At 60.7% G+C, this 25,211-nt stretch overlaps 1 protein-coding gene across 1 annotated transcript; it reads left to right on the top strand.

Annotated features, from left to right (window-relative positions):
* The first annotated feature begins 1,902 nt into the window (after positions 1-1,902).
* Zip48C (Zinc/iron regulated transporter-related protein 48C) lies at positions 1,903-23,678 on the top strand. The gene is made up of 9 exons (XM_037213661.1): positions 1,903-1,966; positions 3,659-3,783; positions 4,904-5,138; positions 5,977-6,063; positions 6,222-6,368; positions 8,520-8,589; positions 18,245-18,343; positions 20,004-20,162; positions 23,533-23,678. The coding sequence occupies exons 2-9, from the start codon at positions 3,676-3,678 to the stop codon at positions 23,609-23,611; spliced, it is 984 nt and encodes a 327-aa protein (XP_037069556.1). The 5' UTR covers positions 1,903-1,966; positions 3,659-3,675; the 3' UTR covers positions 23,612-23,678.
* The last annotated feature ends 1,533 nt before the right edge of the window (positions 23,679-25,211 follow it).

Raw genomic sequence — 25,211 nt, 5'->3', positions numbered from 1 at the left:
GTTAGTTTCATGCCATAATGACCAAAAATGTATTAACTTTTCACCTTTTTCATAGCCTAAGTATCTTTTTAACATACTTTTTCATCACGGGTCGGTTGCTGTTTGCTGACTAACAAGTAAGTTATAGAGGCTATCAAAGAGATGGGCAAATGCGTGATACTGAACCAAGTCATCACAGGTAGGTACTTACAATTCTTATGTTCACAAATAAGCTTTGTTAAACAACATAATTAAAATTAATTAGGCCTAAAAGGAACGATAAGTATAGAGCTATCACATGCGCACCTTCAACAAATTATGAACGACAAATCGCAAGGTCGCACATTCCCAGTTTGACGCAGTAGTTCGACCGCTATTTAACCATAGAATTGAAACAGGATCGATTCACTTGTTTCGGGCTCTACTCATGTGCCTGCTACTACCATTGAAACATTTGTTCATGGCTTATTTAAGCCAAACTTTCCTTGCGACAGTCATATTTCAGGTGGGGCAAAACGGGACCTTTTGTGTCCTATTTTCCCCCCCATTGCCCATTTTGCCTCAACCATTCTGCCCCATGGACGCCAACAACACAACATGATTCGACACGCAACGAAAACTGGCCCGAAAACTTCACAATTGGTCACAAGGAATATGTATGCATGCTCCATCAAAGCGCAGCAACTCTGAATTCACGATTCATTATACTCGTAGAATAAACAACGTTCGAATCACCACAAAAATAATAACAAAAAGTGGAAAGCGAAAACTCACGTCCTCCTCCAACGACAGCAGCCGACAGGAAGGCCCGGTGCACGTCATTTCCGTCCCCTGTCAGAGAAGCTTTAGCTTAAACCATTGATTTCCGATGGTGCCACCTCTAACAGCCGAAATCGCGGGGTGCCCGCCTTACCAGGGTGCCTCATTTTGCCCCGTTTTCCGCTATTTGTGTCCGTTATTGAGAGCTTATTCTACAGCGCAAGATAACAACGCTGAACTAAGATACGATTGCATTAGCATCACATTGTAATGTATCCGTGTATCATACCTGAAACGATGATCGAGATTGGCAGCCACCTTCGTTCTGGTGCTGCCGGGCCGGCAAGGCCGCAGTTTCCTGCTCGTTTGGGGAAGGGGCCTCAGCCCCCGCCCTCGACCGTTGGGAAGAAAGTGGGCAAACTCCGGGGAGAAACCTGTTTGTTGGCATATTTCAGGGCCTGATGGGTCATTTTTCACTATTCACCCCTCGCTCCCGCCTCAAAACATTTTGCAAAACTGTGCCCCTGCGGGCGGGGTCACGTCAGAGGCGGATTGTACACTACGCTGATGCTGGCCCACGCGCGGCCAGAGTGGGCCACGCGTGGCCGGGAGGATTTCGCGATGCGATCGACTGTATGGCGTCGCATGCGGGCCCGCTCGGTGCGGGTCGCGGCGACACTGTACCGGGCGCCTGTACCTGCTGCGTGAGAAGTGGGATGAGCCCGCGTTTTATCGGCGGCGGACAGGCGGGCACCGCGCACGGAACCGACGGGCTGGCCTCGGCCTCGGTCGGGAAAGGCTGGTCCAGGCCTCGGGACTCCGTTTGGAAAACGGCATGGCGGGCACTGGGCGTCAGCGTGGTCGCGCCAAGTGCCTTGACCGTTGCAGGCCGCGCGGCCGTCACGTGAAAATTGTTGATTGGCGCTTATAAATCCAGGAACTGCAATGTACATTGACTTTTTAGTTTGATCTCTCCATCATCTGTGGTTCAGGGAATTTTACATTAACAACTGCGAGGGAATCGCTAAGCATCAACCACTAAGGTCTTGGAGAATAGCAATTGCATTTGGGGAACAAAAACTGCAATTTAGTGGTGTACCTTATTAACCAATGAGACGGACTCGGCGCATGCGCCAGCGCTTGGTCCCATGGTTATTTGCATGGGGGTTCGGCTCTCCCGTCAGTTGCCTGGCCGGTTGGGCGGGGAGGTGTGGTGTGTTTGTGAGAGGTGCGAGTCTTATTCTGTCTAGTGTTGATTTTCGACATTATAGAGCAGTAGGCTGCTATAACTTTATACGCTGGATATGATTTGCTTTCATTTCAACAGTGCGTACCTTGGTAATCCCGAATATGTCACTTCCTTAGCTTGGTGGCTCTGTAGCACGGTAACTTTTCATTTTTTGGCTGGAACTGTTCTCAAAGCCGAGTGTAAGGGTTAAGATAATGTGGCCCAAAAGGCTGCAGTTGCGTGATGCACACTGCACCTCGGAGCCAAAGTCAACAGCCACCCCTGTCAGTCCAATGTAGCCGAGCCAGCAAGGGAAAGCAAATAACCAAGGTCATTCATTAATGGCTACTGTGTGCTCATTGTGTTTGTCAGTAATCTCAGTAGCCCCTGATAAACTCAATATCTGCAACAACTGCATTGACTCAAAATGATAATTAATGATGCTAAAGCATGCAATGTACATTTGTGCTGTCAAAATCTGTCCTTGGATGGCAATACAAAATAGTTATGTGGCATTACAACATATATATATATATATATATATATATATATATATATATATATGATGTGTATAAGGAAGACATGATAATTGGTAAACAGGTCTTAGCCTGTATTTCTTTTAAAAGGCTACCTCATTGAGCCTACTTATGGACTTGGCACTGCCTTGCCAGCCCTCACTTCTTTTTAAAGGGATTGTGTTGTCCATATATATACTTCAATCTTTCTTGCTACCAGATGTGGGAACATATTTTTCCAATCCCACGACAGCCATATGGTGTTTATCAGTAAGCACTCTTGTCCTGTGCAAAGTAACAGGCAGGTGCAGTCATATCAAGGCACATTACCATATGGGACTGGTTACCACTTCAGGTATTGTCTTCCTAACAATGGGGGGGGGGGGGGGGCAGGACCTGCCGCAGGTGGTCACCTTTATACCATGTGGTATATCCAGGTATAATGTGGATCCCTCTAAGTTAAAAGGAATGTTGCATTTTTTGAGATAGGAAGTAAGCATCAGATGTGATGAAATAAGCTTACTTACAAGTGTTGTTATACTTTTAGGTAGAAAGAATGCTCAAGACAACATGATTTCTCTGTTTAGTAAATGTGCTCCTCAATGTGCCATTATATCTTGTGCAACATAAACTGGGACCCAAATGACAGTTATTTTATCTGGAGATGATGCTTACAAACACAGATGTAAATGAACTTACTTGACCATTGCATTTTTCTTGGCCTTCATCACTGCACAGCTTATTAAATGGCATGATTTGAATGGCATCATGATGTCATGAATGCCATAGTGACCTTCAGATACTCTCCCAAGCTACTATCCCACATCTTTGGTGCCTTGAATTTCAGGAATCATAGGGCTTTAGGTCTTAAAAATGGCATGGCTATGAGATGCATCAAAAGGTCTTAAATATAGCCATTTCAGTTGAAAACCCCATACAAATGTGGAATGTTCCCTTTAAGGCAAAGCACTTCACCCACAGTCCAAATCACTTGATTAAAAAGGCCCATGGTCATACTAGAAATGGCTCCAGTGAGAACTCTGATCAAGCACCATTCAATCAATAGGTTATGAAATCAGATTAATTTCGGAAACACTCATCAGCCTCAGTGTGGGTTGTCCTCAGCCCCCAGCCCTGAGCCATACAGGGAGCTGACAGTGACCTGTGCACACTCCAGGTGGCCGGTGTGTCGCCATGATCGCGGGGGCCTCGCCACTGGCCCAGACGTTGCTGGGCACATTCTTCACATGGGGTGTGACGGCCCTGGGGGCCGGCCTGGTGTTCGTCCTCTCCGGATCGCACGTGAGTCCCCATTGCCAGCTCACATGGCCCACATGCCTCAGCAGGCTAATGTGTGTGGTGGGCTGCTGGAGGGATGAGCCCAGATGTTGGATACATGCACTTCGTGTTTGGTGTACTGCTGTTGATGAATCGATGTTAGATAACAAACAAACCTGAGAAGAAATTCCCCCATCTCTCATAACTCAAATATATACTACCCCATTTTGTGTCAATCTAGACACCAAATGGGAGCCTAAGTAGTGAGCTTGCAGCTTTGCTTGTTCTTTTCCGGGACCAGACCCACACCGTCACTCCTCTCCTGGTCAGAGGTGCTCCAAGATGGTATGGTGAAATGTGTGTGGAGTGGTGAAGTGCCCCTGACGCCTCCGGTGGAGCGCACGTGCGGAGTGTATTGTGAAGCCCTGCTGTGAACCCCACTCCCTCTGTGAAACCCTACACGTGAAGCCCTTCTGCCACTGGCACGTGACCAGCGGAGGGCGGGCGGCGGCGGCCACTCGCCTCGTATGGCGACGAGTGATCCCGGAAAGACTGTAACCAGTACCTCAAGCTGGAGGTCATTAACACCTGGCTTAGCATGTGACATGTAGAACAGTTGTAGCGCCTGTGTGGTATTGGTGTGGTCCGGCCAGACAACAGTTTTACAGACACGTCCTTGTTGCCGGCCTGAACTGACGCGACCTGGCGGCTGGGCATGCTGCTCACTTGTCTGTTGCTGACCAGTGGTGACATGGCAGCAGGATGTGCTGCTGTCTGGTCTGTTGTTGACCTGTCCTGACATCACCTGACATGTTCATGTAAGGTCTGACTGGATGGTGTCATGTGTCAGATGCTGGTCTGGGCTGGATCTGACATGACTGATGACTGGCTGGCCTTTCTGATCTGATCTGGCCTGGCCTGGCCTGGCCTGACCTGACCTGACCTGACCTGACCTGACCTGACCTGACCTGACCTGACCCGACCCGGTCAGGCAGAATCACGTGGCCAACGTCGTTCTGTTGTTGATCTGACCTGACATGGCCAGTCAGCATCACTTGCTTAGTGCCAGGACCTGGCTGACCTGGTGTGATCTGAGTTAACCTGGCCTGACCTCAGGTTGACCTGAACTGACCTGGCCGGACAGCGCCACGTGCTGGACGCCAGTCTGGGGTTCGCCGCGGGCGTCATGACAGCCGCCTCCTTCTGGTCCCTGCTGGATCCGGCCCTTGAGATGGCAGAGACATCTGGTCACTACGGCGCCAACGGGCAGTTCGCCTTCGCGCCGGTGGCGGTCGGCTTTCTCGCTGGGGCGCTGTTCGTCTTCGGAGCCGATGTTGTGATGGCCCGGCTCGGAGTGGACTCGCCCACGATGATGCTCGGTGAGAGGACTGTTGCTGTGTCTGGGGTGGACTCGCCCAAAATAGTGTTCGGTGAGGGGAGGACTGTTACCGCGTCTCAAGATGGACTCGCCCACGATGATGCGCGGTGAGGGGAGGACTGTTGCTTTGTCTTGGTATGGACACGCCCATCACTTCAACGCTAACATGCCTGACAGAGGGATCCGTCGGGTCTGAGGAGGGACTTCTCGAGACTCTTGGGTTAACTTGCTGGGAGATTGATAGATGATATTGATGAGCAGTCAATGTATTTGGCTTTACTGGAAAATGTGTGGCACAGTAGGTGCATCATCTCTCTTCTCCCGAGCACATGTTCAGCCTGTCTTTTTAGTCTTGTTCCATGTGTTACAATGTGTCCGTTATTTTCTTCCATTTCTCATTTGCCCTAGCCCTCTTGTATTTGACACTTTGCCATAGTGTGGGTGGGTGGATGGGTGGGCGTGTGTGTGTGTGTGTGTGTGTGCATGCGTGCACGCATGCATAAGTGTCTTGAAGCTGCGTGGTTTGAGTGAGCCAAGAAGAGTTAAAGACGTGCCAAACGAGCCTGCCGTGAGAAATCTCACATGCTCATTTGGCTGATGTGAGATGTACAGAAATTCTGTCGAGGTTATGGCAACAACTGATGCCTCTCTGGTGAACAATTGATCCCCGTGACGGCACAAGGCCTGTTGCAAGGTGGCCGCATGGCTGACCCCCGACGCCCACTGATGACCCCCTGATAACCTCTGATGCCCGCTGATGAACCCTGATGAATTGCTCATTACCCCCGGTGACCCCCCTGACGCCCGCTGATGACTGATGACCTTCTGGCACCCGGCAGCGGCCGAGGCGGAGAAGCGGGGCCGCCTGCGGCTGGACAGTGAACAGGGCGAGGAGCTGACGCTGGACGGGCTGCGGCGCCGCCCTGGTGAGTACGCGGCTCTCTGGCGGGATCTGAGCAGAGCCGCCGCTGCCGGCGACGGGTGCACCAGGTGCAGGGTGATAAGCTCGTTTTCACGTGCATTGCGCGATATCCCAAACCCCATGGGCCTGTTGTGAACTGGTGTTTGTGATTTCTGCCAACAGATGGCGTCCGGCAGCGCCGTGCCGTGCCCGGCGCCAATGGCGACGACGGTACGCTGGACGGGGACCGGAAGACGGACCGCAGCAGAGCAGAGCAGTGGCGGCGCATCCTCCTGCTCATCATCGCCATCACTGTGCACAACATTCCTGGTACGGCCTGACGCGTGTGTGGCGACTGGTGGTGTGGTTATATCTTCCGCTGTTGGCAAGGCGTACTCCCTATCCTTCAATTCTTTGTCCATCTTTCCATTTTGAAACATTAGTTTGATCGAGGCCATGACCCAATTGTCCACCCAATGTCTGATTTGTGGTGTCATGGTTACAATCACAGCATAGGGCATTTGCTAATTACCCGGTGTCGTCCGCACAATGGTCACATGACAATGAGTGGAATGAAGATGCTGGCGTGTTCACCAGCTCCAGACCGAGTTCGCCTCCATCTGTTGAACAACAGACGCAGCCGTTATGTTGTTCGGCCCCGTCGCCGCGGCCTCCGAGCGTGCCGCGTTCGGCAGTGGCGGCGCCACCGGTCGGCAGCCGTGGTCGGTGCGGAGGCGGGCACCGCCGGGTGGCCCTGTGGTCGGTGTGGAGGCGGGCACCGCCAGGTGGCCCTGTGGTCGGTGCGGAGGCGGGCACCGCCAGGCCGGCTGCCGTGGTCGGTGTGGAGGCGGGCACCGCCAGGTGGCCCTGTGGCTGGTGTGGAGGTGGGCACCGCCAGGTGGCCCTGTGGCTGGTGTGGAGGCGGGCACCGCCAGGTGGCCCTGTGGCTGGTGTGGAGGGGGGCACCGCCAGGTGGCCCCGTGGCTGGTGTGGAGGCGGGCACCGCCAGGTGGCCCTGTGGCTGGTGTGGAGGGGGGCACCGCCAGGTGGCCCCGTGGCTGGTGTGGAGGTGGGCACCGCCAGGTGGCCCTGTGGTCGGTGTAGAGGTGGGCACCGCCAGGTGGCCCTGTGGCTGGTGTGGAGGTGGGCACCGCCAGGTGGCCCTGTGGTCGGTGTAGAGGCGGGCACCGCCAGATGGCCCTGTGGCTGGTGTGAAGGCGGGCACCGCCAGGTGGCCCTGTGGTCGGTGTAGAGGTGGGCACCGCCAGGTGGCCCTGTGGCTGGTGTGGAGGTGGGCACCGCCAGGTGGCCCTGTGGTCGGTGCGGAGGCGGGCACCGCCAGGCCGGCTGCCGTGGCCGGTGTGGAGGCGGGCACCGCCAGGTGGCCCTGTGGCTGGTGTGGAGGCGGGCACCGCCAGGTGGCCCTGTGGCCGGTGTGGAGGCGGGCGCCGCCAGGCCGGCTGCCGTGGCCGGTGTGGAGGCGGGCACCGCCAGGCCGGCTGCCGTGGCCGGTGTGGAGGCGGGCGCCGCCAGGCCGGCTGCCGTGGCCGGTGTGGAGGCGGGCACCGCCAGGCCGGCTGCCGTGGCCGGTGTGGAGGCGGGCGCCGCCAGGCCGGCTGCCGTGGCCGGTGTGGAGGCGGGCACCGCCAGGCCGGCTGCCGTGGCCGGTGTGGAGGCGGCGCCGCCAGGCCGGCTGCCGTGGCCGGTGGAGGCGGGCACCGCCAGGCCGGCTGCCGTGGCCGGTGTGGAGGCGGGCGCCGCCAGGCCGGCTGCCGTGGCCGGTGTGGAGGCGGGCACCGCCAGGTGGCCCTGTGGCCGGTGTGGAGGCGGGCACCGCCAGGCCGGCTGCCGTGGCCGGTGTGGAGGCGGGCACCGCCAGGCCGGCTGCCGTGGCCGGTGTGGAGGCGGGCGCCGCCAGGCCGGCTGCCGTGGCCGGTGTGGAGACGGGCACCGCCAGGTGGCCCTGTGGCCGGTGTGGAGGCGGGCACCGCCAGGCCGGCTGCCGTGGCCGGTGTGGAGGCGGGCACCGCCAGGCCGGCTGCCGTGGCCGGTGTGGAGGCGGGCACCGCCAGGCCGGCTGCCGTGGCCGGTGTGGAGGCGGGCACCGCCAGGTGGCCCTGTGGCTGGTGTGGAGGTGGGCACCGCCAGGTGGCCCTGTGGTCGGTGTGGAGGCGGGCACCGCCAGGTGGCCCTGTGGCCGGTGTGGAGGCGGGCACCGCCAGGCCGGCTGCCGTGGTCGGTGTGGAGGCGGGCACCGCCAGGCCGGCTGCCGTGGCCGGTGTGGAGGCGGGCGCCGCCAGGCCGGCTGCCGTGGCCGGTGTGGAGGCCGCCCCGTGACGGAGGTCCCCCACCACCCCGGCATCCTCCGCTGGCGACTGGCGGGCAGCACGTGCCGTGTGTCCCCGGTGAGGGAGGCCTGCTGGCGGAGCCGCGGCGGGCCCGGCCGTCCAGCCGCCTGACGCCCCCCGTCTCTGCCGACAGAGGGCCTGGCCGTGGGCGTCGGGTTCGCCGCTGTGGGCAAGTCGGCAGGAGCTACCTTCGAGAAGGCCAGGTGGGTGCGCTGTGTGTGGATGTGTCGGGGGAGGTGTGCACGAAGCCACCCTGGGGGTGTACAGAAGCCATGATGGGGATAGAGATACTCGTGGTTAAGGCTTTGCCTTTGTGTGTCTCTTGCCGGCGTCAGTAAATAGTTTTTGGCGTGATGGGGCTCATCCAGTTTAAACTAACTTAACATTTGAAATAGGCTGGTGAGGCTGTTTGTGTGGTGTGGCCAGCACTGTGAGCCACCAGCAGCCCTCCGGCGTTGAACCGCGCGGAGAGCTGCTGCGGCAGTGATGTGAAGTAGGACAAGGACGTCTCCTTGGAAGCGAGACTCGGCCTCGTCAGCGTGGCCGGTTGTTGAGCACCGCCAGGCACGGCGGGGGCCATCGGTGGATAGTGAGAGGCGAGAGTCGTCCGGAGTCTCCCCCGGTAACTGGGAGCCGACAGGCTTCCTTCCCCCAGTGTGTTTTGTTGGGTGTTGGGATGCTGGCTGGCATTGACGGGATGCTGACCCTTCGCCGCTGACCTCGGGTGACGTTTACTCGGCATCGGCTGACAATTTGCATACAAAGACGGGGCTATTGCGTGTCATTTGTCGTGGAGATGAAACGGTGAGTTAAAAACAACGGAAGGCGATACGGATCAAAGCATACAGACATCTGCATACGCTTACAGTATCAAACAGGCCTACCGCGCAAAGGATTCCATGACAGGGTGCCTGACACTTGTCTGATCCAGTAGTCTCACATGCACCAGCAGCTGGCTCAGAAGGTAGGCCGCTCGGCGTGCGAGGGACCGCTGTCCTGCCGCCCTGCACACCGCACCTCCGGGGGGAGGGCAGGCCCTGATCCATGTGGATAGAACGCTCACAGGTTGGCGGGTCGTGTTTCACTGCGGGTCATTTACGCGTTAGCGGGTTCGGTGATCGGTCTAGATTGGACCCCGCGGTGGGACAGTGTGGGTGCCATTGGTATCGGCGACTGATATTTCTGATATATCCTATTATCAGTGGAACATTTCGCCCAGAAAGCGGACTAATTTTCAGAGTATGGCTTGGACGTTAGTCGTCAACGAACCTTCCAGGAAGTGTCGTGCTTCGAGGCGCTCATACAAGTTCTACGACTTAACGTGAAGCGCGCTCTTGATTGAAGCCGTATCAGACAGTGCAGGTGAGGCGATGCGGCACAGCTGCCCACGCCCGGTATGTTTGGCCTGTCGGGCTCAGCCCAACGACGACACGTACCAACCAGGCCACCGGTGATGCGGGCCACTCTTCGGGCTTTTCCCTGAGGCGCTCCCGCGACATAGCACTGAATGTACGGTACCCAACGTAGCTGTATGAAGAAGTTACAGTTATTTTTTTCTGCCACGCGCGTGGGCTACGCCTACGGCAGACCGAGAGGGATCGGGTCCAGTAAGGGGGCCATGTCCGGGATACGACGATTCAATGTTTCCGAGACAGCTGGCCGGCGGCGGCGGCTGGGACCCGCACGGGCTCCGGCGGCGGTGGAGCGCGAGTTCACCGGGCTGTCCCACACTGGGCAGTGACAGCCTGGCGCTGAGGCTCTCGCCCGGTCAGTTGTCACCGCCCAATCCCAGACGGGCCGGTCAGCGGGCACCGCCCAATCCCAGACGGGCCGGTCAGCGGGCACCACCCAATCCCAGACGGGCCGGTCAGTGGTCACCGCCCAATCCCAGACGGGCCGGTCAGCGAGCACCGCCCAATCCCAGACGGGCCGGTCATTGGTCACCGTCCCATCCCGGACGGGCTGGTCAGTGGTCACCGCCCCATCCCGGACGGGCCGGTCAGTGGTCACCGCCCCATCCCGGACGGGCCGGTCATGTCCCAACCCCCGCCCCTCCCCGGAACGGGCCGGTCTGGTCCCCACCTCCCCATCCCGGACGGGCCGGTCAGTGGTCACCGCCCCATCCCAGACGGGCCGGTCAGTGGTCACCGCCCCATCCCGGACGGGCCGGTCAGTGGTCACCGCCCCATCCCGGACGGGCCGGTCAGTGGTCACCGCCCCTCCCAGACGGGCCGGTCAGTGGTCACCGTCCAATCTCAGACGGGCCGGTCAGTGGTCACCGTCCAATCTCAGACGTGCCGGTACGGGCCGGTCAGTGGTCACCGTCCAGTCCCGGACGGGCTGGTCAGTGGTCACCGTCCAGTCCCAGATAGGCCGGTCGGTGGTCACTGTCCAATCCCAGACGGGCCGGTACGGGCCGGTCAGTGGTCATCGTCCAGTCCCGGACGGGCCGGTCAATGGTCACCGCCCAATGCAGACGGGCCGGTCGGTGGTCACCGTCCGGTCCCAGACAGGCCGGTCAGCGGTCACTGCCCATTCCAGGCGGGCCGGTCAGTGGTCACCGTCCGGTCCCAGACGGGCCGGAGGCTGAGTGGGCTGCGGACTCCCGGCTGAGCTTACGCTCCGAGCCCGGGATCCGGGGAGCAGCCGCCTGTGCTGAGGCTGCTCACATGGTGGTCAGTTGGCAGGCAGCCAGGGAGGGTCGTCCCGACACCGAGCCGCCCGAGCGCACAGTGGTGCGGCGCAGTGAGGCCCGTCCGCGACCCTCGCTGACGCCAAGGCGGGAGAAGCCCGACTATCTGCTGTGCGGTGGTGGCGTCGTCGGTATGGCTGACTCGAGGCAGAAGTAGGGGGGGGGGGGGGGGGGGACGTCGTACACGTAATCAGAGCATATTGCCACCCAGCGACCGTGCAAAGCGCTTGGAACCCATTTCCTGAAAGTATCCTGTAGGCGTAGTGAGGCGTCCAGTCTACAAATAATGCAAGGGCTTGTGCAGGTGGCGGTGGCATCGCGGTGGCCGTGGCTCCATTTTCCTCCGCGAGATGTCAGCAGCGGCCGGCCACGGTGTCACTGAACCAGACGCGCCTGAATAAACGTGGTCGCATTTATAGCAGCGGCGGCGGCCGCCCCGCCAACCAAGGCCGGCCCGGCGCGCACGGCCAGGGGCGGAGTCAGCGGCCGGGATCGGGGGAGCGGCGGCTGAAGCGCCGCTGCCCGGACCGATGTCGTCCACGGCCCCGAGGGCTGGCGTCTCCAAACCGTCCGCAGCGCCTCTGAAAGTTGAGCGCGCGGAGGCATGGGCACTGGCGCTTCCCCTTCGTATCGTTCGATTTTGGAGGTAACGTGTAAGCTGTTTCGATTGGGTGATCTGTCACCGCGTCCATTGCGTTCCTAGATTGCCACTGAGCCTCCTGGAACGCCGGTTGGCCTCGACGCCAGCGTAACAAGCCGCCCCAGCCGTCCGCCGAGCACCGGCGGCGCGGCTGTGACCGGTGGCCGGTGTTATCGCGCGCGCGCGTGCGCCCACGCGAGCGGAGCGGCTGGCAGCGGCCACTGATTGACCGGCAGCCGGTCGGACCCGGCGGCGGGCGGGGGTCTGACTCGTGATCAGTCTCGAGGGTGGGCGGCCCCCGTCCGTCCAATGCTATCAGGACATGGCGACAACGCAGAAGCCGGGCGCAGCCGAGCTGAGGCCCGCCGCCTGGCCATAACGGTCGCGTCCGAGTCGCTCGTCTTACATGGCTCGGTATGACTCACTCGTCCTGCATGACTCAATGTGAGCCGCACGTCCTGCATGACTCAATATGGCTCGATGGTTGCCCAGAGTCAACATGAGTCAGTCTCGGTGCATTGCTCCACGTGTTCAGTGCCGTCATTGACTCCTCGTGTGTGTCAGCCCTGGGCCTGAGTCAGTCGGAGCTATGCTGGGTGCTCCGTAGCCCGCCGTTTCATGACTTAGTTGAGTCTGCTGCCAACTGAGTTTGAGCTCTGATTTTAGGACAAAGATGTAGCGTGGGTTTATTGATTATAGTGTTCTATATTGTAATGACAGCGTTGATAGTGGGCATCCCGCTTTTTACTTCCCGTGGACCTGTGCCGACGGGATTCTTTGGGCTGGCGACGAGCGAAAGGAGTCAAATGAGAGTCAAGCGACGTTACCGCCGTCCATGACCCGTCGCCCCGGAGAGGGGGGGGGGGGGGGGGGGGCAGCGCTGCCGTTCGGCCCAGGCGGCGTGTGTGTCGGGCCGGCGGCGCGCCCGGCCGCCTGTCCCTGCTCCGGCGAGGCGAGGAGGCGCCCTGTGTCAGCCTCGACGCAGCGGGAACAGCGGCCTGTGTCGGCCTCGACGCAGCGGGAACAGCGGCCTGTGTCGGCCTTGACGCGGCGGGAACGGCGGCCTGTGTCGGCCCCGATGCAGCGGGAACGGCAGCCTGTGTCGGCCCCGATGCAGCGGGAACGGCAGCCTGTGTCGGCCCCGACACAGCGGGAACGGCGACCTGTGTCGGCCCCAGCGCAGCGAGAACGGCGGCCTGTGTCGGCCCCGACGTGGCGGGAACGGCAGCCTGTGTCGGCCACCGACGCAGCGGGAACGGCGGCCACCGGTGGGCGGCCACCGATGGCGGCCACCGATGGGCGGCATTGGCCATCGGTCGGGCCAGCGCATGCGCGGAGTTCTCCTGCTGAATGGTTTGCATTCATTGACAACAAAAAGAAACGAAAAAGAACTAAATCCGTTGCCGAGGGGTCCGTCAAGTCTCTGAACTGGATTCATGTCGGTTCGGTCTAATTCATTGATGTCGGCGGTTGGCGCCTTGGTTTGTTATACGGACGTTGTGACACGGACCGTTCCCTCAGCGGTCTGACCCCGATGTGGTTTCACTCGCAGGGTCACAGCGCCTCCGCCGGGTGGCCCTCGTTGCGCTGGGCTCCCGCGTCTGCGTCTGCGGCGGCCGCTTCGCTGTGTGCGCGCCTGGCTGTGTCCCCCTCCCCCCTTTATGGCCTGTTGGCTACCGCCGGCCATCACCCTGCCGGTGGCTGAGAGATCAGGGGGGGGGGGGGGGCGAGTGAAGGCAGCTACCCGCCATTGTGAGCTGCTGGAAGCAAACGAGTCAGATATTTACGTCCGCTGAAGCCAACCGCTGTGGCGCCTCTTTCGACCTCCTCCGGCCTCATGGAGGTCACATGGGAGTCGACGAAGCTGGGCAGTGCAGCTACCGGACGTCACGAGGTCACGTGGTTTGCCGGCTCCGTCGTCTGTCCAGAGCGGCGTCGGCTTCCGCTGCCGTGCTGGAAGGCTGCTCCGCCGCTGTGGTGCTGAATGGCTGCTCCGCCGCTGCCGTGCTGGATGGCTGCTCCGCCGCTGCCGTGCTGGAGAGCTGCTCCGCTGCTGCCGTGCTGGAGAGCTGCTCCGCCGCTGCCGTGCTGGAGGGCTGCTCCGCCGCCGCCGTGCTGGAGAGCTGCTCCGCCGCTGCCGTGCTGGAGAGCTGCTCCGCCGCTGCCGTGCTGGAGAGCTGCTCCGCACATTCTCCGTGGCCACTGGGCGGAAGCCACCCTCCTCCGGCTCACTTACCCTGTTTACATGGGCAGCTGTGATTCGAATTAAGCCGGGACCCGTCCTCGATCCGAACTATCCGGCCCATGTATACACTCACGCGCCGTTCCGCTGATTCGAATCGTGCGCCGGAGGAAATCCCTTCCCGTGAGAGGATCATCCGCTCAGGAAGGGATTTCGTCCGAATTATCGGCCGTCAGCTGTCTAAACAAAAAAAAAGAAAAATGCCTGGCGCACGCAGTTCCGTTCATAGCCATTTCAGCTTTGTGCGGTGTTACCGCTTTTCCACGGGTTTTTAGCTATTGCTCGAGACGGTTCAAGTCCAAGATGGTAAGGGAAAAGAGAAGGAAGGTGAAGTTGACATCATGCTGCTAAAACTACTCTTATTATTGAGGGCCTTGAGTGGCTAGCAGCACAGAAATGCTCACGTAATTTAGCCTTGCTAGGCGCTTGATCTATGCAGACAGCAGGCGTCGACGGTGTTTGGTGCTATCTTTCCGCCTAAAGGTTAGATTAGTTTACATCTGGGGCAGGCTCCATGCTTCCAAAAGCCAGATGGAGGTAATATGGTTATTTTATATAGCTTTGACTTGTTCTCATTTTAATTTTTGGATTGCTCAAAGTTCTTGCAGAGAATGCATCCAAGTTTCATTCATTAAGTTAATACCTTAAGTCCCCAGGAGTGTTTTTGCAGATGTTCCTTAAATTAGGATGCTGGTTGCTTGTCAGTTTAATTTGTGTGAGAAAGGTAGCTTAAAAATTGCTGCATGATATGACGGATGAACAAATATAGATCATTGCACTCAGCTCGGAATGTAAACTTTTTTAATGGTAGGACTGAAATCGCCCAATGATGGGGTCAAAACAGCAAGAAAGCAAATGTGAACACTGGATGAAAATAGTTGTCATCATTACTCTGCTAAATCCAAGTTTGTGTGTTCCATGTGCAGGAAAACAGTGCATAACTAACACCTAACACGATGGCACATGCTGCATGGAGAACACGTCTGTGTTGCATATCATCACCTGTTTTTGTGCTGGTGATTAAATATGTCACCTTGGTGCTTTTTTTGTGATGGGTGTCTGCAGCCATGAGGTAGGTAATTCAACTGTTCAACAATTCTTGCAGGGAGTACCAATAGTTTCTTTCATTAGGTGAATACATAAATGCCCCAGGATTGATTTTGCAGACATTCCTCCTGTGACTTGAACATTTGGTTGACCACCTGTTGGCAGGAGGGAAGTGCTGGATATTGGTGACTGGCTTGTCAAGGAAATATGAAGTTACGTCACACTGGTAGACCAACTGGCAAGGAAGCGGGGGCTGGAATATTTGTTTTTGATGCAATTAGGCTGTTTGTTGCTTGTCAGTTTAATGTGTGTGAGATAGGTAACTCAATAATTCCTGCATGATGCAAAGGATCAACAAATATAGGCAATAGATCATTGCAGTCAGTGCAGAATGTGAACTATTTTTAATGATGGGACCAAAATTGCCCAGTGATGGTTCCAAAATGTCAGGAAAGCAAATGTGAGCACTGGATGAAATTAGCTGTCATCAGTACTCTGTCAAATCCAGGTTTGTGCATTTCATGTGGAAGAAAGTGCATAAACTAAGTAAACCTAACCTAATGCCACATGATGTGCAGAGAACATCTGCAGTGCACATCATTACCTGTTTTTGTACTGGTGAGTAAATATGTTGCCTTGGTGCTTTTTTGTGACACATATCTTTGCAAACCATGAGGTGGATAATTGAGCTGTTGCTGTAATTAATCATTTGTTATGAATTTTGAGCCCAGATTGCTTTTGTCATGACAGCTCTGGGGCTGGTTCACGTTATGATCGTTGGACTGTGCAAACACGGCTGTTTGTGCCACCTAGCCATCAGTCCATATCAGCCAATGCTGTTGACTGCAAGGATATCAAAGCAGTATTTCAACCTTAGTATGTCAAGAAAGCAAATAGCTGCATTCTGACTTGCCAGTCCATGCCAAGTCTAAATGGCAATGCTGCCCTCAGGTACTGATGATGCATTGGATGGGGAAAGACAACATAGTTACACAATTTTTGCCACTAACTATGTAGCATTCATGAGTCATTTCTGTAGCTTAGCTCACTGTTGCAGGCTGCTCATAAATGCATTGGTGCGGGATTAGGTAATGTGTTTCTTGGGCTGCGCAAAGTAGATGACATGATGCTGGGTGGCATACTGATGAGTGTGGTAAGTTTGTGAGTGTCATTGGCCAATACAGGAAAATACTGATTTCGTGCTAGCTAGTTTCCTGCTAGTAAAAATTTGCATATAACACTGCTTATGTGACAGGTTTGGCAGTGCTGACTGCGCAACTCCTGTGTTTCAAGTGCTATGGCTTGTGCTGTGGCTACAAAGCCTATGAGTCCCGCACAGATCATTTTTCCAACGAAGTCCATCTTCCTCCTCGCCCTCAAAGCTGTCTCGCGCCCACCATGGCTCGTGACATTCGCCATCCATACGCAGAGTACCGGCTTTTTTCTTCTTGTTTTGTTCAGTTCGCCTCAAAAGCGCAGTTTTCGCCCATAACCCGTTCCTTGGTTCGAACTAAGCGGGATCGAACTATCGACCGTTAATCCGACGTAAAGCCGGTTTCGCCCATGTAAACGCCCCTCGCCGAGAGGGTTAACGTCGCATGATCCGTTCCGATCTTAATTCGAATTATTCTCGGCTGCCCATGTAAACCGGGTAACTGGCGAGGCTAGCAGCCGTTGGTCCTCCCGAAGCAGCCCGTGCCCCTCCGGTGGCAACTCCTGCCCCTCTCCTGGAGACGGCTCCGAACCCTCCTCCTGAGTCGGCTCCTGGCCGTCCTCTCGAGACGGCTCCCGAACTTCCTCCGGAGGCGTCACCAGACCGTGCCGTGTCGGCAGCGTTGCCTTGCTCAGGCTGGGGCAGGCTCGGCCCGCACGGCCCGCCCTTCCGACTCGTGGTCACCTGAACACGGGCCATAAACGGTGTGACGAACACAAAACAAGGAGGGGGGGGGGGGGGGGAAGGGGACCGAGCGATCATGACGCCTTAGTTCAGACCGTCGCTGTCCTCGAGGCGAGAAGACTGTGTGAGGCCGGATGGGTGCTCCCCACTTCATCTTCGCCCCCCGTGCACGGTGCGTGCGAGTCCAGTCGGACTTTCGACCACGCCGCTCGTGCAGAGTTCACAGAGACAGCAGCGGGGGGACCGCGCCGCCCCACTCCGCTCCGTGTGTGTGTATGTGGTGGGGCGGGGGCTGCAAAGGGCCGGCCTGGTACGTGGCGCCGCGTTCGTCATCTGGGGCGAATAGAAATAAATAGTGGAGGCGCGCACTGCGGCGGCCGCCTCCCTATTGCCTGTGCCCTCCTCCGTACTCCGCGTGGTCGCGCGTTGGACGGCTAACCTAGCGGCAAAGATGCAGTGGGAAAGCACGCACACCGCGTGTTTTACATGAATATTTGAACCATCGTGCAGGCGTCATTAAAGCGTGCAACACTAAACTGGGGCGAAGTCAAATGAATACACCGTACCAGGTGATGCTCGGCACCGCAGAGGGCCCGTTGCCGTGGCAGCGGGGGTAGGGCTGGTCGCCCGCGGAAGCAGCGCGCCCCTCCGCTGACGCACGCCGAGTCTCTCGGCCCGACCGAAGGCCGGGCGCGAGCGGAGCCTCCCACGCGCCCCCGGGCTCCGTGGCGTCCGGGTATCGCCGGTGAGTTCAGTCTAGAAGGGAGCAGCGCGCGGCGAATGCCCTTCGGGTCGCCCGGCGCAATCCGCGCCAAAGTGATGCGAAACAACCGCGAGGTCATGCGGTGTCAAGAACAACGGTGAGCGCACGTGCCCCGTGTCTGGCGTCCGGACGCGGGCCTCGGGTGTGTCACGGTGACGCGGAGCTGGAGAGGCCCTCTGGCACCTGCTTCGGGTGCGCCACGGTGACGCAGAGCTGGAGAGGCCCTCTGGCGCCGGCCGTCTACTCATGAAATCCCAGACTGCTAAGCTCGGCGTTGTGCGCCAGCCTGCCACATCCCTGTCGGGAGGCGTGTGTCGCCATGGGCGCTACTCTCGGCGGCGCTGGCGGGCTCGGAGGCGGCCGTGGCTGGCGCCGGCCGTACGTCTCGGCTGTGCTCTCTCCGCCCGCAGCCGCTGCATCATACACCCACCTACACACACCCCTGACCAACAAACACAGCCGTGCGGTGGCCCTGCGCCCGCGCGGCTGCAGACCTCCGGTGCCGCAGGCCGCCACACCCGCCCGTTATTTTTTGGAGCTGACCCGACCTGACCTGACCTCTGCCTGGCCCGAACAGGAACTTGGCGCTGGGCATCGGGATCCAGAACTTCCCGGAGGGCCTGGCGGTGAGCCTCCCTCTGCGCGGCGCCGGCCTGTCCAGCAGCGAGGCGTTCTGGTGAGTCCAGCCCCCTGTCGCGGACCCGCCGCTGCGGAAGGAGAGGCTGTCACGGCAGAGGTCAAACTGTGACACGTGACGCGCCCCGCCGCGCGCGCCAGCGACCGTTATGGCGGAGCGCGTTGGCGTGTGGATCGGTGACATTGCCCTTTGTCTGCGTGGAATAGTGCTGTACAGTGCCGTATGACTGAGTTGTGACAGCGTTCTCCCGCGACTGTGCTCCCCCAGCGAACATCAGTCCTGCCTCCGTTCCGGTCCCGTTTACAGCCGGTGTCCGTCCCGGTCCAGTTTACAGCCGGTGTCCGTCCCGTTTACAGCCGGTGTCCGTCGCGGTCCCGTTTACAGCTGGTGTCCGTCCCGTTTACAGCCGGTGTCCGTCGCAGTCCCGTTTACAGCCGGTGTCCGTCGCGGTCCCGTTTACAGCCGGTGTCCGTCTCGGTCCCGCTTACGGCCGGTGTCCGTCTCGGTCCCGTTTACAGCCGGTGTCCGTCCCGGTCCCGTTTACAGCTGGTGTCCGTCCTGTTTACAGCCGGTGTCCGTCTCGGTCCCGTTTACAGCCGGTGTCCGTCCCGGTCCCGTTTACAGCTGGTGTCCGTCCTGTTTACAGCCGGTGTCCGTCTCGGTCCCGTTTACAGCCGGTGTCCGTCCCGGTCCCGTTTACAGCTGGTGTCCGTCCTGTTTACAGCCGGTGTCCGTCGCGGTCCAGTTTACAGCCGGTGTCTGTCGTGGTCCCGTTTGCAGCCGGTGTCCGTCCCGGTCCCGTTTACAGCCGGCGTCCGTCCCGGTCCAGTTTACAGTCGGTGCCCGTCTCGGTCCCGTTTACAGCCGGTGTCCGTCGCGCAGTGAGCGGCTGGACCAGGGCTGTGCGGCGGCGACAGCTGACGTTTCCGCCGGCGGTCGCTGTGGACTGTGAGGATGACGCCAGGCTGCCCTGTCCGGACACTTGCCCTGTGGCGGCTCGCGTCTGGACGCGGCTGGGGTCCCCCCATGTCAAGTCCGCCTGCCGTCGCCTGGATGACCTCAGCTGCCGGGGCTGCAGGCGGCCTGAGCCAGCTGTGTCGAGGGCGCCTGCCGCCTGCTGCTCTCTGGGGGGCGAGAAAATGAACGCGGCCGGGACTGAGACGAGTGGTAACCCGGGCCAATGTCAGCTCGGGTTACAGGTCAGGTGCGGGCTTGACGTGGCCTGACCTCCCAGAACAGTCAGGCGGGATTTTGTGACTCTGAAGTCTTCAGATCTGATCCAAGGCCTACTCGACCTGACCTGAGCTAATATTACGCTGATCTGACCTAACCAAACCTAGCCTAACCTAACCAGACCTGACCTAACCAAACCTGACCTAACCAAACCATGAAAACTGACCTAATCAAACCAGGCCTGACCTAACCAGGCCTGATCTGACGGCTGTCGGCTGGCGGCTAGTGGCTGACGGCTGACAGCTGACGGCTGACGGCTGGTGGCTGTCGGCTGACGGCTGGTGGCTGACGGCTGGCGGCTGGCGGCTGGCGTCTGACGGCTGGCGGCTGGTTACTGACGGCTGACGTCTGACGGCTGGCGGCTGACGTCTGGCGGTTGGCGGCTGGCGGCTGACGCTGGCGGCTGGCGTCTGACTGCTGACGGCTGACGGCTGACGACTGACGGCTGTGCTCCGGTGCTCGGCAGGTACGGTCAGCTGAGTGGCATGGTGGAGCCGGTGGCCGGCCTTCTCGGCGCGCTGGCCGTCTCGCTGGCCCAGCCTCTGCTGCCCTACGCGCTCAGCTTCGCCGCCGGCGCCATGATCTATGTGGTGTTCGACGACATCGTGCCGGAGGCGCAGACCAGGTGAGCTGCGTGGGGCTGTCCTCAGCATCGCGCTGGCCCCATCTGCCAGCGGGGTGTAGCGGTGGGCGGAGAAGGGTCCACTGCTCTGCACTGGGCCGGGTAAATGACGCCCTCTTGCTGTCTTGTCGCTGTGTTACGTGTGTGTTCTCTTGAAGCTCGGAGTTCGCTGGCACTGAGTGATTTGTCAGATACTGTGCCGTCCTCATGTTCCATACCCGAAGCTGACGTGGCGCCACGGCGTCGGCAACAGGTGCTGGTCCGACACGGGGGTGTGTGGCATGGGGGCTGACCAGGCACGAGGAGGGGGAGGGCACGGGGGCTGACCAGGCACGGGGAGGGGAGGACACGGGGAGGGGGAGGGCACGGGGCTCGACCAGGCACGGGGATGGGAGGGTACGGGGACTGACCAGGCACGAGGAGGGGAGGGCACGGGGGCTGACCAGGCACGGGGAGGGGAGGGCACGGGGGCTGACCAGGCACGAGGGGGGGGGAGGGCACGGGGGCTGACCAGGCACGGGGAGGGGAGGGCACGGGGCTGACCAGGCACGGGGAGGGGAGGGCACGGGGCTCGACCAGGCACGGGGATGGGAGGGCACGGGGACTGACCAGGCACGAGGAGGGGAGGGCACGGGGCTCGACCAGGCACGGGGATGGGAGGGCACGGGGCTCGACCAGGCACGAGGAGGGGGAGGGCACGGGGGCTGACCAGGCACGAGGAGGGGGAGGGCACGGGGCTGACCAGGCACGGGGATGGGAGGGCACGGGGCTCGACCAGACACGGAAGTGGAGGCGGGGCCTGACCAGGCGCGCGCCAGCCACGCCAGATCAGTCCGGACCGGTCGGAAGTTAGTGACCGACCGCGTGCTGTGTGGGTGGGTTGGTGGGGAAGACGTCGTTTGGCATTCGACCTGGGTCGCCTGGATTTCCCGGCTCACCGGTCTGGCAGTCGTTCGGTGATGTGGCTCAGATTTTCCACACACCCTACGGGACTGTGATAGCTGACCTCTCCAGCCGCGACTCAACACCATGGTCGCTCACCCCCGGTGTAAATGGTCGGGCGTCAGCATGGCCGCGCCGCCGGCTGCCGCCGTGGTGCCGCGGCTCCCAGCTGGCGGCCGGGCCGGGCTGACATTCTCGCCGTCCCACAACGCGGGCGCCGGCCGGCCCGCGCTTGACCCGACTGCTTCCGGCCTCGCTTCCGGTGCGTGGCTCGGCGGCCGCATCCGCCGACTTCCGGCGCGGTGGCGGCTTCCGGTGGCGCGACTGGGGCCGGGGCCGGGGCCGGGGCCGGGACCGGGGTCGGGGCCGGGACCGGGGCCGGGGCCGGGACCGGGGCCGGGGCCGGGGCCGGGGCCGGGGCCGGGACCGGGACCGGGACCGGGACCGGGACCGGGACCGGGACCGGGACCGGGGCCGGGACCGGGGTCGGGGCCGGGACCGGGCCGCTGTCGATCGGCCGCCGGCGCCGCAGCCGGGCAGATAGACCGGTCGACGCGGCGGCAGGGGCTGTCGACCGCCCGACCGCGGCCTCTTGGGAATCTCACCGGTCTGCACACGGCGTTCGGCGTGGCTGGGGCAGCACTGCCCGTGTCTTTGGAGAATCCGGCACTGCGTTTTATGTCCCGTCTCTCACCCCCGCCCTCGCTCCTGGACTACTCAAACTGGAGATCAGTTGTATTTCGCAGAACAAACAAAAGTTTAGAAATATGTTTATCTCCAAATAGGCAGTCCCCCCAAGTTAATTTTAGGAGGCCACACAGTTAGCCTGTGAACTCATTCGCTGTGAGCAGGTTCGGAGTCACCGAGCTGGGGTAAGCCGCCTAGCTTACCAGGCCTACTCTCCTATGACAACAATCTAAGTTGGCATGTGCAAGTGTCCAACACAGGAGTACTTCTTTCTGCTGACTGACTGCTTGTATGGTGCACGTGGAGACAGCGGCATACAGAACTCAGCGCAGTCCCTGTGCGGTTGTGGAGCCAGGTGAGACAACACAGGCAGACCTTTATCGCCCCCCCCCCCCCCCTACGCCCCCGTACACACATACACACACACTCGGCCCAGCTGAGAAAGGAAGACTGCATCAGTTTCGTTTGATGTTGTTTTTGTTGTTGCGTTACCCGGCCGGGTTTACCGTGGCTGGAGGTGTTGTTTCAGTATGGGAGCGTCGTGCCGCTGTCATGATCCGGCTGTCGTCTGGCGTGCCGTGTCCCGGGGTCCCTGCGCTCGTCGTGCCGTTGTCATGATCCGGCTGTCGGCTGGCGTGCCGTGTCCCGGGGTCCCTGCGCTCGTGCCGTTGTCATGATCCGGCTGTCGGCTGGCGTGCCGTGTCCCGGGGTCCCTGCGCTCGTGCCGTTGTCATGATCCGGCTGTCGTCTGGCGTGCCGTGTCCCGGGGTCCCCTGCGCTCGTGCCGTTGTCATGATCCGGCTGTCGTCTGGCGTGCCGTGTCCCGGGGTCCCTGCGCTCGTCGTGCCGTTGTCATGATCCGGCTGTCGGCTGGCGTGCCGTGTCCCGGGGTCCCTGCGCTCGTGCCGTTGTCATGATCCGGCTGTCGTCTGGCGTGCCGTGTCCCGGGGTCCCTGCGCTCGTCGTGCCGTTGTCATGATCCGGCTGGCGTCTGGCGTGCCGTGTCCCGGGGTCCCTGCGCTCGTGCCGTTGTCATGATCCGGCTGTCGGCTGGCGTGCCGTGTCCCGGGGTCCCTGCGCTCGTCGTGCCGTTGTCATGATCCGGCTGTCGGCTGGCGTGCCGTGTCCCGGGGTCCCTGCGCTCGTGCCGTTGTCATGATCCGGCTGTCGTCTGGCGTGCCGTGTCCCGGGGTCCCTGTGCTCGTGCCGTTGTCATGATCCGGCTGTCGGCTGGCGTGCCGTGTCCCGGGGTCCCTGCGCTCGTCGTGCCGTTGTCATGATCCGGCTGTCGTCTGGCGTGGCCGTGTCCCGGGGTCCCTGCGCTCGTCGTGCCGTTGTCATGATCCGGCTGTCGGCTGGCGTGCCGTGTCCCGGGGTCCCTGCGCTCAGGGGATGGGCCGCCGCCGCCCGCGCGGCCGGCAGTTAGGGTCGCGCCGTCCACAGCTTTCTGGGCGGCCGTTACCAGTCCGACCCTGTGGACAGCGGCGCGGCTGGCTGTCTGGCAGGAGGGTCAGGTGGGCGGGCCCCGCGGCCGGGGCTGGCTGGACGGCCGGGCAGCTCCTGCGCGCGGCCGACAGGGCGGCTTCAGCGGCCCGCTGTGTGAGGCCGCTGCTGACAGCGAACGGCATCGACGAGCTCGTGCTGCGTCGGCCCGACACGGGAGCCGCCGCTGACCGGGTCGGCCGGCGGGAGCGGGGCCAGCCGGGCTCCCTCGACCGTGACTCACCGCCGCCTCTGCCGACAGGGGCAACGGCAAGCTGGCCTCCTGGTCGGCCATCGTCGGCTTCCTCATCATGATGTGCCTGGACGTGGGCCTCGGCTGACCGGCTCCCCGTCGGAGTTCTATCACACGTGAAGGCCTAGTCGGAACTGAATAGCGTGAAAACTCTGGAGCCGGCTGTTTATCTGCAGCTGAAGGCGAACCTCCCAGCCGGAGTTGGGAGCGCCCCAACCGTGATCAATGTTGACCGTAGCAGACTATTATCCCCGGGCCGCCCCGGGTCCGGCTGCCTGTGACCTTGCGCCGGGTGCGAGGTCGCCGGCGCCCGGCTTGTTGAGCTTCTGTCTGACCTGGCCTGTATCGAGGGCTCGCCGGATCGTGAGAGCTACCCCTTCGTTCAGCTGGGGGCAGACGAATCCGTTATTGTTGTTTTTGTCGGCCTCGCTGTTTTGTTTATTGCGAAATACTGAAGTAAACGGTGCTGTTCAATGTATGATTTGGGCGGTCCGATAATAGCCATAACGACGTGCGTCCAACCATTCCTGATATGTTGAAGCCTGTTAAAGCCTGTTTGGTCGTCATGTTTACGGAGCGGCGCTCGCGCGCGTGTGTGTTGGTGGCGTGCTGAGTCGGCCGAGAGCGGTGTGTTTGTGTGTTCGGCGTGGGCGCCGCCGCGTCACGCCGCCGTGTCCTGGCTGGTGGCTCGTGACCGCGCCTCCTCCGCGCCGGCACTGTTGGGCTGCCCTGCACCTGGAGCAGTGCTCTCTCCCCTGCCGCCGCCGACGTCCCAGTGTTGGCTGGCTCCTGCCGCGACCGACGAGGCTGGCCGCTGCCCTCGCCTCCCCGTACCGCTGCCCCCGCCTCCCCGTACCGCTGCCCTCGCCTCCCCGTACCGCTGCCCTTACCCCTCCCCGTGCCGCTGCCCTCGCCTCCCCGTACCGCTGCCCTCGCCTCCCTGTACCGCTGCCCTCGCCTTCCCGTACCGCTGCCCTGGCCTTCCCGTGTCGCTGCCCTCGCCTCCCCGTACCGCTGCCCTCGCCTCCCTGTACCGCTGCCCTCGCCTTCCCGTACCGCTGCCCTGGCCTTCCCGTGTCGCTGCCCTCGCCTTCCCGTACCGCTGCCCTGGCCTTCCCGTGTCGCTGCCCTCGCCTTCCCGTACCGCTGCCCTGGCCTTCCCGTGTCGCTGCCCTCGCCTTCCCGTACCGCTGCCCTGGCCTTCCCGTGTCGCTGCCCTTGCCCCTCCCCGTACCGCTGCCCTCTCTCCTGACCGCGAGGTAGCCGCTGGCCAGTCGCGGCCTGATGTGGGCACGCTCCAGCCGACACGACGACGAACGCCGCGCGCTGGGGAGCGAGCCTGTTATGTTTCCGTTTTTCATTGTCCGAGCCGTTGGTGGGTCCTTCCGGAAGGCTGATGCGGCCGCGGCGCGGGTGAGGGCGGCGCTAATGTGGGGTTGTCATGGGTGTGGGGTGACAGGGGTGGGTGGTGTGCTGGTGTCACAGAGTCGCCTTGTCACACTCCTCGTGAAGTGCCCTTACCGCTGTGGTTGAGTCAACAGCTGGTTTGCCGTGCCTTTTAACGGCCATGCCGCCGAGAAGAGCAGCTGAGCTCGGCAGATCTCTGTGGCGGCGCGGTGTTTCGCCGTCATCGGCAGGGCCTCGGCTGGCCGAGCGCGGCCCGGCGCGTGGCTGCAGTGCCGTCCGAT

The sequence above is a fragment of the Pollicipes pollicipes genome, unplaced genomic scaffold (assembly GCF_011947565.3).
Source record: "Pollicipes pollicipes isolate AB1234 unplaced genomic scaffold, Ppol_2.1 Scaffold_3216;HRSCAF=3773_pilon_pilon_pilon, whole genome shotgun sequence".
NCBI lineage: Eukaryota > Metazoa > Arthropoda > Thecostraca > Pollicipedomorpha > Pollicipedidae > Pollicipes > Pollicipes pollicipes.
The sequence above is the reverse complement of the archived record's forward strand: the minus strand, read 5'-3'. Positions and strand labels throughout refer to the sequence as shown.